The sequence below is a fragment of the Bombina bombina genome, unplaced genomic scaffold (genome assembly GCF_027579735.1).
Source record: "Bombina bombina isolate aBomBom1 unplaced genomic scaffold, aBomBom1.pri scaffold_732, whole genome shotgun sequence".
In the NCBI taxonomy this organism is placed as follows: Eukaryota; Metazoa; Chordata; class Amphibia; order Anura; family Bombinatoridae; genus Bombina; species Bombina bombina.
In genome coordinates this window covers 26,917-39,196 of record NW_026510804.1, presented here as the reverse complement: position 1 = coordinate 39,196, position 12,280 = coordinate 26,917, and the positions used below count along the sequence as shown (strand labels likewise).

The window sequence follows — 12,280 nt, the reverse complement described above, 5'->3', positions numbered from 1 at the left end:
GCCAGGGTAACATACCCTATAGTCGCACCCATTGGTCTATGGGCAGGGTATTAAATCCTACAGAAACACCCTTTGGTCTATGGGCAGGGTAACATATATGCTATAGATATACCCATGGGTCTGTGGGCAGGGTTACATACACTATAGACATACCCACTGGCATGTGGCCAGGGTAACATACACTATGGACTCACTCACTGGTCTATGGGCAGGTTTACTCTATAGGAACACCCATTGGACTATGGGCAAGCTAACATACTCTATAGGAACACCCACTGGTCTATGTGCAGGGTAACAAACCCTACAGAAACACCCATTGGTCTATGGGCTGGGTAACATACACTATAAGCATACCCACTGGTCTGTAGCCAGGGTAACATACACTATGGGCTCACTCACTGGTCTATGGGCAGGGTTACTCTATAGGAACACCCATTGGACTATGGGCAAGCTAACATACCCTATAGGAATACCCACTGGTCTATATCCAGGGTAAAATATGCTAAAGGCATACCCATGGGTCTGTGGGCAGATTAACATAAACTATAGGCACACCCACTGGCCTGTGGCCAGGGTAACATACACTATAGGCTCACCCACTGGTCTATGGGCAGGGTTACTCTATAGGAACACCCATTGGACTATGGGAAAGTTAACATACCCTATAGGAACACCCAATGGTCTATGGGCAGGTGTAATATAACCTATAGGTGTGTCCATTGGTCTATGGGCAGGGTAACACATGCTATAAGCACACCCATTGGTCTATGGGCAGGGTAACATACCCTAAAGACACACCTAATGGTCTATGGGTAGGGTAGCATACCCTATAGACACACTTAATGGTCTATGGGCAGGGTAGCATATGCTATAGGCATACCCATGGGTCTATGGGCAGGGTAACATACACTATAGGCACGCCCACTAGTCTGTGGCCAGGGTAGCATACACTATAGACACACCCACTGGCCTTTGGGTAAGATAGCATACCCTATAGGCATATTGACTGGTCTATGAGCAGGTAACATGCCCCTATAATCACACCCATTGGTCTATGGGCAGGGAAACATACCCTATAGGAACACCCACTGGTCTGTGGGCAGGGTAGCATAAACTATAGGCAAACCCACAGGTCTATGGGCAGAGTAACACACTATAGACACACTCACTGACCTATGGGTAAGGTAACATACCCTATCAGCTCATTTACTGGTTTATGAGCAGGTAATATACCCTAGAATCAAACTCATTGACCTATGGGCAGGGTAACATGCCTTATAAGCACACCCATTGGTCTATGGGCAGGGAAACATAAAACAATGACACACCCTTTGGTTTATGGACAGCATAATATACCCTATAGGCAAACCCACTGGTCGATGGGAAGGGTAACAGATAAAGTATATAATTAAAAAAAAGACAATTTACTTCTATTGTAAAATTTCCTCTATTTCTTGGTCATATTTTTTTTAACCTTAGTTACTTTCCATGAGAGCATACTGACAAAGGCTCAGGAGCGTGCATGTGACTTGAGCACTATATGGCAGCTGTGTTTATAACAATCTTATACATACATTGTGCAAGTCACATGCATGTCAATTTGGCAATAAAAGTACATTGAAACACTTTTGTATGCTCCCTTTAAGTGTCTGACACAAAAATACCTTGAGCTATTTGAGAGCCAGTGAGGCAACATTGTGTATATGGTCAGCACTAGTGCAGGCTGGGATTGTTACACTGACTTGATTTGTCTGTTATTTAGATCACCTATATTTCACACAACATGAAAACTTGATGTTTAGAAAATATTTAATAAAAATAAGTGTCATTCCTTGATTTTTATTGGCTATTAAGGTTTCCCATCAAACAATAATATTGTAAATATAGCAAATCTGATCGCTTGTTAGTCTAGTGAAATAAAGATGAATTACAGTTACCTATATATAGTGCAGCATTGTCTTCACTGGCAAAGTCATCGATATAGGAAATTCCTAAAGGCTGAATTGGTGCTTCTCCAATTCCACGTAAGAGATTCCCCAATAAAACATATATCCATAAATTGTTTCCCACATCTCTGTCACAGCCTGGGTTAGAAAAAAAAACACATTTATTAGATTCTCCATTGTTTTGTTTCCTTTCATTTTATAATTCTGTAAGCAACGCCAGCTATTTGTAAATGACGCTATAGGTCTATTTCTAGACAGACCAAGTGCTGGATGTAGCATAGTAACAAAGTAGCTGAGGTTAAAAGATGACAGAAGTCCATTGAGTTCAACCTATGCAGACCCTACCTAATTTATTATCAAGAAGTTACCAGTTGTACTTACATTAATACAATTACAAAGCGAACTCAATAATTACAATCATATCTCTTATGTTCCTTTCCTCTAGCCTGAAAGTCTGACCTCTTGTCATAAACAACTGCCTTGCAATAAAAAGCACTTTTACCAACTCTGTGTATGGGACTTGAACATATTTGTATAAAGTAGTCATATCACCTCTCAAGCTTCTATTTAATTAAGCAAACTGAGCTAGTTCAAATCATCCATTGTCCTTATTAGTTTTCTTGTCCCTTCTCAAAACATTTTCCAATTCTGTAATGTCCTTTTTTGAAATGTGTCCCTAAAACTGCACTCCATACTGACAAATGGACAGGCACAGACAATGGGCATTTAATACAATTATTCAATAATGCAACTTTTTCACTAAAATCCACTTACACAATCTATAAATTTGCTAAACTATAGCCTTAACTTATGGATGTTTTCAAAAATCATTGGGATTGAAACATTAACTATGGTATGTGGCCCTCTATCTATTGATGGAACGTTATCTATGGTATAAATCCCACTGTCTAATGATGAAATGATATATTTGGTATATGGCTTGCTGTCTAATGGTGGAACATTATCTATGGTATGTGGCACACTATCTAATGATGGAACTTTATCTATGGTATATGGCCTACAATAAAACTTTATATATGGTATGTGGCCCACTATTTAGATATGGAACACTATATATTGTATATGCCCCACTATCTATTAATGGATTGTTTTCTATGGTATATGGCCCACTATCTAATGATGAAATGCTATCTATGCTATATGGCCCACTATCTAATGATCGAATGTTATTTATGGTATATGGCCTACTATCTAATAATGAAATTGTATCTATGGTATGTGGCCCACTATCTAATGATGAAATGCTATCTATGCTATATGGCCCACTATCTAATGATCGAATGTTATTTATGGTATATGGCCTACTATCTAATAATGAAATTGTATCTATGGTATGTGGCCAATTATTTAATGATGGAATGTTATCTATGGTATATGGCCTACTATCTATTGATGAACGCTATCTATGGTATATGGCCCACTATCTAATAATGGAATTTTATCTATGGTATATGACCCACTGTCTATTAAAGGACAAGTCAACACAGTAGATTTGCATAATCAACAAATGCAAGATACCAAGACAATGCAATAGCACTTCATCTAAATGTCAAATGAGTAGTAGATTTTTTTCCTGACAATTTTAAAAGTTATGTCTATTTCCACTCCCATGTACCATGTGACAGCCATCAGCCAATCACAAATGCATAAACACTTATTCTTGCACATGCTCAGTAGGAGCTGGTGACTCAAAGTTTAAATATAAAAAGACTGTGCACATTTTGTTAATGGAGGTAAATTGGAAAGTTGTTAAAATGGTTGTTAAAATAATGTCATTGGCCCCAAGTTATCAAAGTCTGGCGGACCTGATCCGACAGTGCGGATCAGGTCCGCCAGACTTCGCTGAATACAGCGAGCAATACGCTCACCGTATTCAGCATTGCACCAGCAGCTCACAAGAGATGCTGGTGCAACGCCGCCCCCTGCTGACTCACGGCCAATAGGCCGCCAGCAGGGGGTGTCAATCAACCCAATCATACTCGATCGGGTTGATTTCCGGTGATGTGTGTCCGCCTGCTCAGAGCAGGCGGACAAGTTATGGAGCAGCGGTCTTTGTGACTGCTGCTTCATAACTGCTGTTTCTGGCGAGTCTGACTCGCCAGAAACACGGGGCATCAAGTTCCATATGGAGCTTGATACATATGCCCCAATGTGTGTAATTTAGCACCCACTTCTTTTGAGTACACAAGATACAGCATAAGCCTGTGTCCCAATGATCAAAAGAAATTGTTTTCAAAGTAATCTTAGAAAAGACAATTGGCCTAGTTAATCTCAGACTGTCATTTCAAAGAAAGGCAAATTGCTTCAAAAGAAATGGCCATGTATATTTTGTATATTATAAATCTTGGATCAAGCGTGAGGATTCCCTTTCCTGATTACAATGCATTCAGGTGAGATCAAAGAAAATACATGTGGTATAATCAGATCAGACAGTTATTTTGAAAGAAGATGTCACCATGTGACTGCTCTGTTTGAAGTTGATTTCCTGCCCAAGATAATGATAACTTATCAGATCCTGTAAATAATAAACAGACATGGCCTAAAGGTATGCAAAGATGTTAAGGGCCCCCTATTGTTTTTGAATCCACAAATTCTAGACAATGGAAGTTTGGCTATGCAAAAGCACATGGTTTGCATTGTAGCCATTAAATTCATTTTTAAACTACAGCCTGCATAATTTAAATACTATATAACAATGTTTAATCTGCTGTATTTTGTATGAATATATGGAATTACTCAAATGAACATATATATTCAGACACATATTAAATATGAATAGCTGAAAACCTAGAAATCATATGTATTTTTCTTTAAACATACAACGTTTTTAAGGATTTAATATGGCCAATTTTAATAATCTGTTTCTTTATTTTCCAGGCATATAGCGAGTAGACCTGTGGTTGCCCCAATGGGAGGTGTACTGAATATGAGATATGCTGTGGTTTTATATGAATAAAAGGAAATAGCCAAAGATATTTTTAAATGGATTTTAAGATAATAGTTAGTAGTATAAATTCTTTATTAATATGATTATTAAAAATATGCTTATGTCTGATATTGAAGTGATCAGAGAAAATAGCACTATATGATCCTATGAATATTAAACACAAAGTTTATTAATATCAAATTATACTGTACATATTAAAAATATACAATCTGTAATGTGTCTGTCTGCTGCCCCCGATGGCCAAAATCCAGTATTAAAGCCAAAAAGCCTTTGGCTGTTAAAAATGAAATTTCCCTCCGAGGAACTGGTATCGTCTTAATCTTTTACCACTGTTTCAGAAGGTTAAAGCTGATCTGGATCTGTGGAAGGTATTTCAACTTTCTATTACAGCCCGCATCAATTTAATCAAGACAATTATTTTCCCGCGATTACTTTACCCTCTTCAGAATCTTCCCTTGTTCATCCTTAGTAAGGATTTACGTAAATTGTATTCCTGCTTCTCCAAATTCATTTGGTGCGGCAGGAAACCGCGTATATCTTTGGAGAGATTCATGCAGAAATTTGAAGCAGCTGGTCTTGCTCTTCCCAATCTTAAGCTATACAATTGGGTCTGTCTAAGTAAAACAGCTGTGGATTGGATTTTAGAAAAGGAGTTGGTTTCATCCTTAGAGATTGAGAATCACATGGTCTCTCCTCTTTCTTTAAAAGCAATCTTGCATTGTCCCCTACAATCTTTACCAAATAATATAACTGCACTCATGTCTATTAGAAATGTAGTCACGGCCTGGCAGAAGTGCTGTACATTACTTAAAGTGGATTTCACATTTTCAACATTCATGCCGATTATGGGAAATCCACTATTTTCACCGGGTATTAAGCAGGCAGTATTTAAAGAGTGGGCCGGGAAAGACCTTAAATATGTTTGTCAGATTCTTTCACAAGAAGGGCAAATAATTTCTTTTGAAATGCTCTCCCAACATTTTCATCTAGCTAGATCTAATTTTTTTGCATATCTTCAGCTGCGCCATCTTATTTATACTCGAAAATGGGACAGGAGTGGATTTGGTGCATGGTCGGATCTCAATGTATGTTTTCAAAAATTTTTGATTGGTAATTCCTCCATATCTCTTATGTATGATATTATGCTCTCCAAACAAACATTAATCCTTCAAGATAAGTTAATATCAAGCTGGACCCCCTTTTTTCCGGCACTAGACTCTGGGAAAATTAAACAAAGTATGATTAACTTAAAGAAATGTGAAATTCCACGGAGTTGGAGAGAATCCCATTTAAAGCTTATTAATAACTATTATTTATCCCCTGCAAGAATGGCGAAATTATATCCGACTAATGAAGGGGTTTGTTCCCGCTGCAAGAAACCTAAGGCGGACACCTTACACATGTTTTGGTACTGTCCAAAGATTATTCAATTATGGCGGAAGTTAGAATACTGGTTTAATATATTATATAAGACAACTGTCATTCTCTCACCCAAGGAGATAATATGGTTAGAAGTCCCTAGTAATAAGGGCTTTCAAGCAAACATTTTAAATACTATTATTCTAGCTGTTAGACAGCAGATTGTTAAACATTGGCAATCTAATGCAGTTCTGGGATTATCCCAGATATTGCAACAGATCCAAAATCAAATTATTTTTGAATCATTTCATTTAAAAAGTGCCTCTGAAGGAAGAATAAAATCCTTCTTAGTCGGTTGGCTACCAATTATCCAATCTTATCCTGTAGTCATACAAAAAGCCATTCTGGCACCATTTCTCTCCTCAAACTCCTTTATGGATTTAGTAGCTCTCGAGCTGTTCCCACATGCATGGATAACTGGTTATAGAGTAGTTTAAGGAGGGACAAAGATAATTAGTGTTAAGAGAGGATGAGAGGAAAAGTAAAGTATTCAGATAAGAAAGTCAAAGCAGTTAAAATACGAGAGGGGAAGTGACTAAAAGAAAGAACGAAAGAATCAGGCTCCGTGAGAATAATGTAGGTGAGCCCCCTTTTTACTTTTACTTTTTTCTTTTTTTTCTTCTTTTTTTTTTTTTTTTTTTTTTTTTTTTTTTTCTTCTTTTCCCTCTTCTTCCATGTTTGCAAGGCAGTGTGAATGGGTTAACTGGTTATTACGTGTGAAAATCCCAACAACATGTACAAACGGATTATATGAGAAGATCTTATTTTTTTTTCTTGCCCCATAAAATGATGTACATAAGAAGAGATCCTTATAAACCTTATGTTACTGTTTCTTGTTTATTTACACCTGACCCTGCGTGGTGCACAAAGGTGAAAATGTATGCGTTTGTGTCTGTTGTTGGACATATAAATAAAGGATATAAAAAAAAAAAAAAAAAAAAAAAATGAAATTTCCCTAGGCCAATCGGATAAGACCTCCCAGGTGTCCAATGAGATGTTCAGCTAGAAGGGCTTCCTAAACCAATTCACAAATGATGATAAAGAACAAAAAGGGGTGGGGTTATATCACATGATAAAACCCCAAGCATAGGATTGTAAGAGAAGGCTGCTGTCTGTCTGCTAACTGGTAACTGAAATTGGCTGCGTTTGAAATACAGTTACTAAAAGGCAAAATAGCAACCCTTGCTTTTCCACATTCAAAATATCGATTTGATAAAGTATAAGAGGTTGATAAATATAGGTACAATTTTAAAACAAACATCCATTGTTGCTGTAATTAGCAGACTTAAAAGAGCATATTTGTATTTTAAACTAATATTTCATAGCCTGTGTATTTTAAAAATAATCCTTAGTGCTAAGTAATTTATCTTTGCAAATATATATATATATACAGTATTAGAATTGGTCTTAATTGTAAGTAACTAAGAATTTATTTCAGCTTAGATAAATTGGCATAGGAGTTTAGTTGTTGGCACAAATAATATATACAATTTCTGATGTTTTAAATTGGAATTATATAAAATAAATTGTGGCTATATAGCTGATTGTACTGCTTGAATGTTAGTGGCTCAGATTCTTGTATATCTTATTGTGGTATTTTAAATGCAACTCTGATTTGAGAGACTTGTGTGAATAAGGAAACTTTTATGATCTTTGCATAACATATTATAATAGTTAAACGTGTATAGTTTGATTCATATTCTGGTTCCTACAAATATATTTCAATGTGTCTATAAATATTAACTAATAAAAAATAACTTAGGAATTTATATTAATTTTAAGGTTTTGTATATGCATTTTATTGGGGTCTTATTTTAAAGAATAATTATTAAATATATTGTATTATAACCCGGCCATATACTGACATATTATTTGGAGGCACTGCTGAGATATTATTAATATTTATCATTATATTGATATAATATACTTGTAGTAAATTTTGTAAAAAAAAAATACATTTTTATTATTCATTTTTGTTATTGTGATTAAATATTTCAAAGTTAATATTAATATCTTAAAATATTATTAAAAACAAATTTTGAAAAAAATTGATGAAATATTAATTTTTCATATTTCAAAATTGATATTTTTGAAAATATAATTTTTTTTTCTCTCTCTTATTGGTCAAAATTGTATTAGCGTTTTTATCTTATTAAGTACAACACTAAAATAGCTATGTCTTCAGCAAAAAGTAACGCTAGCATTTCTGTATACAATGAAAATGTGCCCTCCCCAAAATCCTCTGTTCATGAAATGACTTGGGCAGAAACTCTTAGATTCAAAGCCATATGCCACCTCGTGAGCAAGCTTGATATTGGGGACGATGTCTCCATGTATATTAAGGAGTGGAAAGCTAAGGCCAAAGATTTAGTTAAAGATATGTGGGTTGAAGATGGTGAATTATACCAAATTTTACTGCAACTTAGTAAATGCACAGAATTTAGAGGGCGTGATGATTTAATTTTCAAAACTTGGCCGATCCTAATGTATTTGAGCTGTGAGATGTCTAGCCAAATGGCAGGACAAGACAGACAATTAGGACAGCTAAGGGATGAAAATTATTCATTACGAGAATTTGAAGAATTCTTTATTAACGGAAAGGTAGAGGTTCTAGAAGCTAATAAAAAGGTTTCTGCCTTAAATAAATATAATCAGAAATTAGTTGCTGAATTTAAAGCTTTAGAAGAAGACTACGAAAAATGCCAAAATGAAAATAAAACTTTAAAAGCTAGATATCGTGGGGCTGAAATAGGATATGAACAAGAAATAAATGAATTAAAAGGACAAATCAGCAGCAATAAGGAACCTTTGAGTAATAACACTAATGCTGAAATGATTAACTCACTTAAGGACTGGGTCAGAAATGAGTTTCAAAATACCAGGCGGGAGGATAGACAAAAGTACCCAAATTATAGCCCTAATTCAGGAGCAGAGATAACTTTTCCCCTTAGGCAATTACCTAACTCTGGAGGACAAGATGATTATTACACCTCAGAGGAAGAGGTCAGTTACTATAGCGGGTCAGAAGGGGGGCTAGCTTCTCAGACAGCAAATTTAAAAATGCACAGGTGAAATTTCAGCATAGTAAAGATAGGACAGATAAAAGGTGCTCTAACTCAAACAATAAGTTCCCAATGAAATCCAGTAATGTACTTAATAAAGTGTATGACACCCCTACAATAATTAAATTCCTAAAGAACGCAGTATGCCCATTTTCCAAAAGAGGGACCACTTCCATAATTGACCACTTAGAGGCCTTTGAAAATGCTTTATCTATAATGAATGTTACAAGTGAGCAGTTAAAAATTAAATTTCTGCCCTGGGTATTTGAAGGTAAATATCACAAATTCTTTGCTTCACTAAAAGATATGAATATTCATTCCTGGAATGGAACAAAACGACAGTGCAGAAAAGAATTTGGGCAACATCGCACTAAAACTGCAGCGAAAAACATAATTTATGTAAGAACTTACCTGATAAATTCATTTCTTTCATATTGGCAAGAGTCCATGAGCTAGTGACGTATGGGATATACAACCCTACCAGGAGGGGCAAAGTTTCCTAAACCTCAAAATGCCTATAAATACACCCCTCGCCACACCCACAATTCAGTTTAACGAATAGCCAAGTAGTGGGGGACAAAAAAAGGAGTAAAAAGCATCAAAGAAATTTGGAATAATTGTGCTTTATACAAAAAAAATCATTACCACCATAAAAAAGGGTGGGCCTCATGGACTCTTGCCAATATGAAAGAAATGAATTTATCAGGTAAGTTCTTACATAAATTATGTTTTCTTTCATGTAATTGGCAAGAGTCCATGAGCTAGTGATGTATGGGATATCAAATACCCAAGATGTGGAACTGCACACAAGAGTCACTAGAGAGGGAGGGATAAAAATAAACAGCCATATGCTGAAAAATTAATCCACAACCCAAAATATAAGTTATTCTCATGAAGAAAAGAAAAACTTAAAACATCAGCAGAAGAATCAAACTGAAACAGCTGCCTGAAGAACTTTTCTATCAAAACTGCTTCAGAAGAAGCAAATACATCAAAACGGTAGAATTTAGTAAATGTATGCAAAGAGGAACAAGTAGCTGCTTGGCAAATCTGATCAACTGAAGCTTCATTCTTAAAAGCCCATGAAGTGGAGACTGATCTAGTAGAATGAGCTGTAATTCTCTGAGGCGGGGCTTGACCCGACTCCAAATAAGCTTGAAGGATCAAAAGCTTTAACCAAGAAGCAGAGAAGGAAATAGCAGAGGCCTTCTAACCTTTCCTAGGACCAGAAAATATAACAAATAGACTAGAAGTCTTCCTGAAATCTTAAGTAGTTTCAACATAATATTTCAAAGCTCTTACCACATCCAAAGAATGTAAGGATCTTTCCAAAGGATTCTTAGGATTAGGACACAAGGAAGGGACAACAATTTCTCTACTAATGTTGTTAGAATTCACAACCTTAGGTAAAAATTCAAATGAAGTCCACAAAACCGCCTTATCCTGATGAAAAAGCAGAAAAGGAGATTCACAAGAAAGAGCAGATAGCTCAGACACTCTTCTAGTAGAAGAGATGGCCAAAAGGAACAACACTTTCCAAGAAAGTAGTTTAATTTCCAAAGAGTGCATAGGCCCAAACGGAGGAGCCTTTAATGCCTTCAAAACCAAATTAAGACTCCAAGGAGAAGAAATTGATTTAATGACGGGCTTAATATGAACTAAAGACTGTACAAAACAGTGAATATCAGGAAGTTTAGCAATCTTTCTGTGAAATAAAACTGAAAGAGCAGAGATTTGCCCCTTCAAGGAACTTGCAGACAAACCCCTATCCAAACCATCCTGGAGAAACTGTAAAATTCTAGGAATTCTAAAAGAATGCCAAGAAAATTTATGAGAAGAACACTATGAAATGTAAGTCTTCCAAACTGGATAATAAATCTTCCTAGAGACAGAATTATGAGCTTGTAACATAGTATTAATTTCTGAGTCAGAGAAACCTCTATGACTTAATACTAAGCGTTCAATTTCCATACCTTCAAATTGAATGATTTGAAATCCTGATGGAAAAACGGACCTTGAGACAGTAGGTCCGGCCTTAACGGAAGTGGTCAAGGTTGGCAACTGGACATCCGAACAAGATCCGCATACCAAAATCTGTGGGGCCATGCTGGAGCCACCAGCAACATAAACAATTGTTCCATGATGATCTTAGAGATCACTCTCGGAAGAAGAACTAGAGGTGGGAAGATATAAGCAGGTTGATAACACCAAGGAAGTGTCAGAGCATCCACTGCTTCCGTCTGAGAATCCCTGGACCTGGACAGGTATCTGGGAAGTTTCTTGTTTAGATTAGAGGCCATCAGATTTATTTCTGGAAGACCCCATATCTGAACAATCTGAGAAAACACATCCGGATGGAGAGACCACTCCCCTGGATGTAAAGCCTGACAGCTGAGAGAATCCGCCTCCCAATTGTCTACACCTAGGATATGAACCACAGAAACTAGACAAGAGCTGGATTCCGCCCAAACAAGTATCCGAGATACTTCTTTCATAGCTTGGGGACTGTGAGTCCCACCCTGATGATTGACATATGCCACCGTTGTGATATTGTCTGTCTGAAAACAAATGAACGGTTCTCTCTTCAACAGAGGCCAAAACTGAAGAGCTCTGAGAATTGCACAGAGTTCTAAAATATTGACTGGTAATCTCGCCTCTTGAGATTTCCAAACTCCTTGTGCTGTCAGAGATCCCCAGACAGCTCCCCAACCTGAAAGACTCGCATCTGTTGTGATCACAGTCCAGGTTGGCCGAACAAAAGAGGCCCCTTGAACTAAACGCTGGTGATTTAACCACCACGTCAGAGTGTCGAACATTGGGATTTAAGGATATTAATTGTGATATATTTGTATAATCCCGGCATCATTGATTCAGCATGCAAACTT

General features: G+C 36.6%; 1 protein-coding gene across 1 annotated transcript in view; it reads right to left on the bottom strand.

Moving 5' to 3' along the window:
• Positions 1-5,752, bottom strand: part of LOC128643468 (solute carrier organic anion transporter family member 1C1-like) — an 89,826-nt gene extending 84,074 nt beyond the window's left edge. The window contains exons 1-2 of the mRNA XM_053696316.1: positions 5,653-5,752; positions 1,938-2,084 (exon numbers count right to left, since the gene is read on the bottom strand). Of these exons, the coding sequence (XP_053552291.1) occupies positions 1,938-2,084; positions 5,653-5,752 (247 nt within the window). The remainder of the gene's footprint in view (positions 1-1,937; positions 2,085-5,652) is intronic.
• Between the last annotated feature and the right edge of the window lie 6,528 nt (positions 5,753-12,280).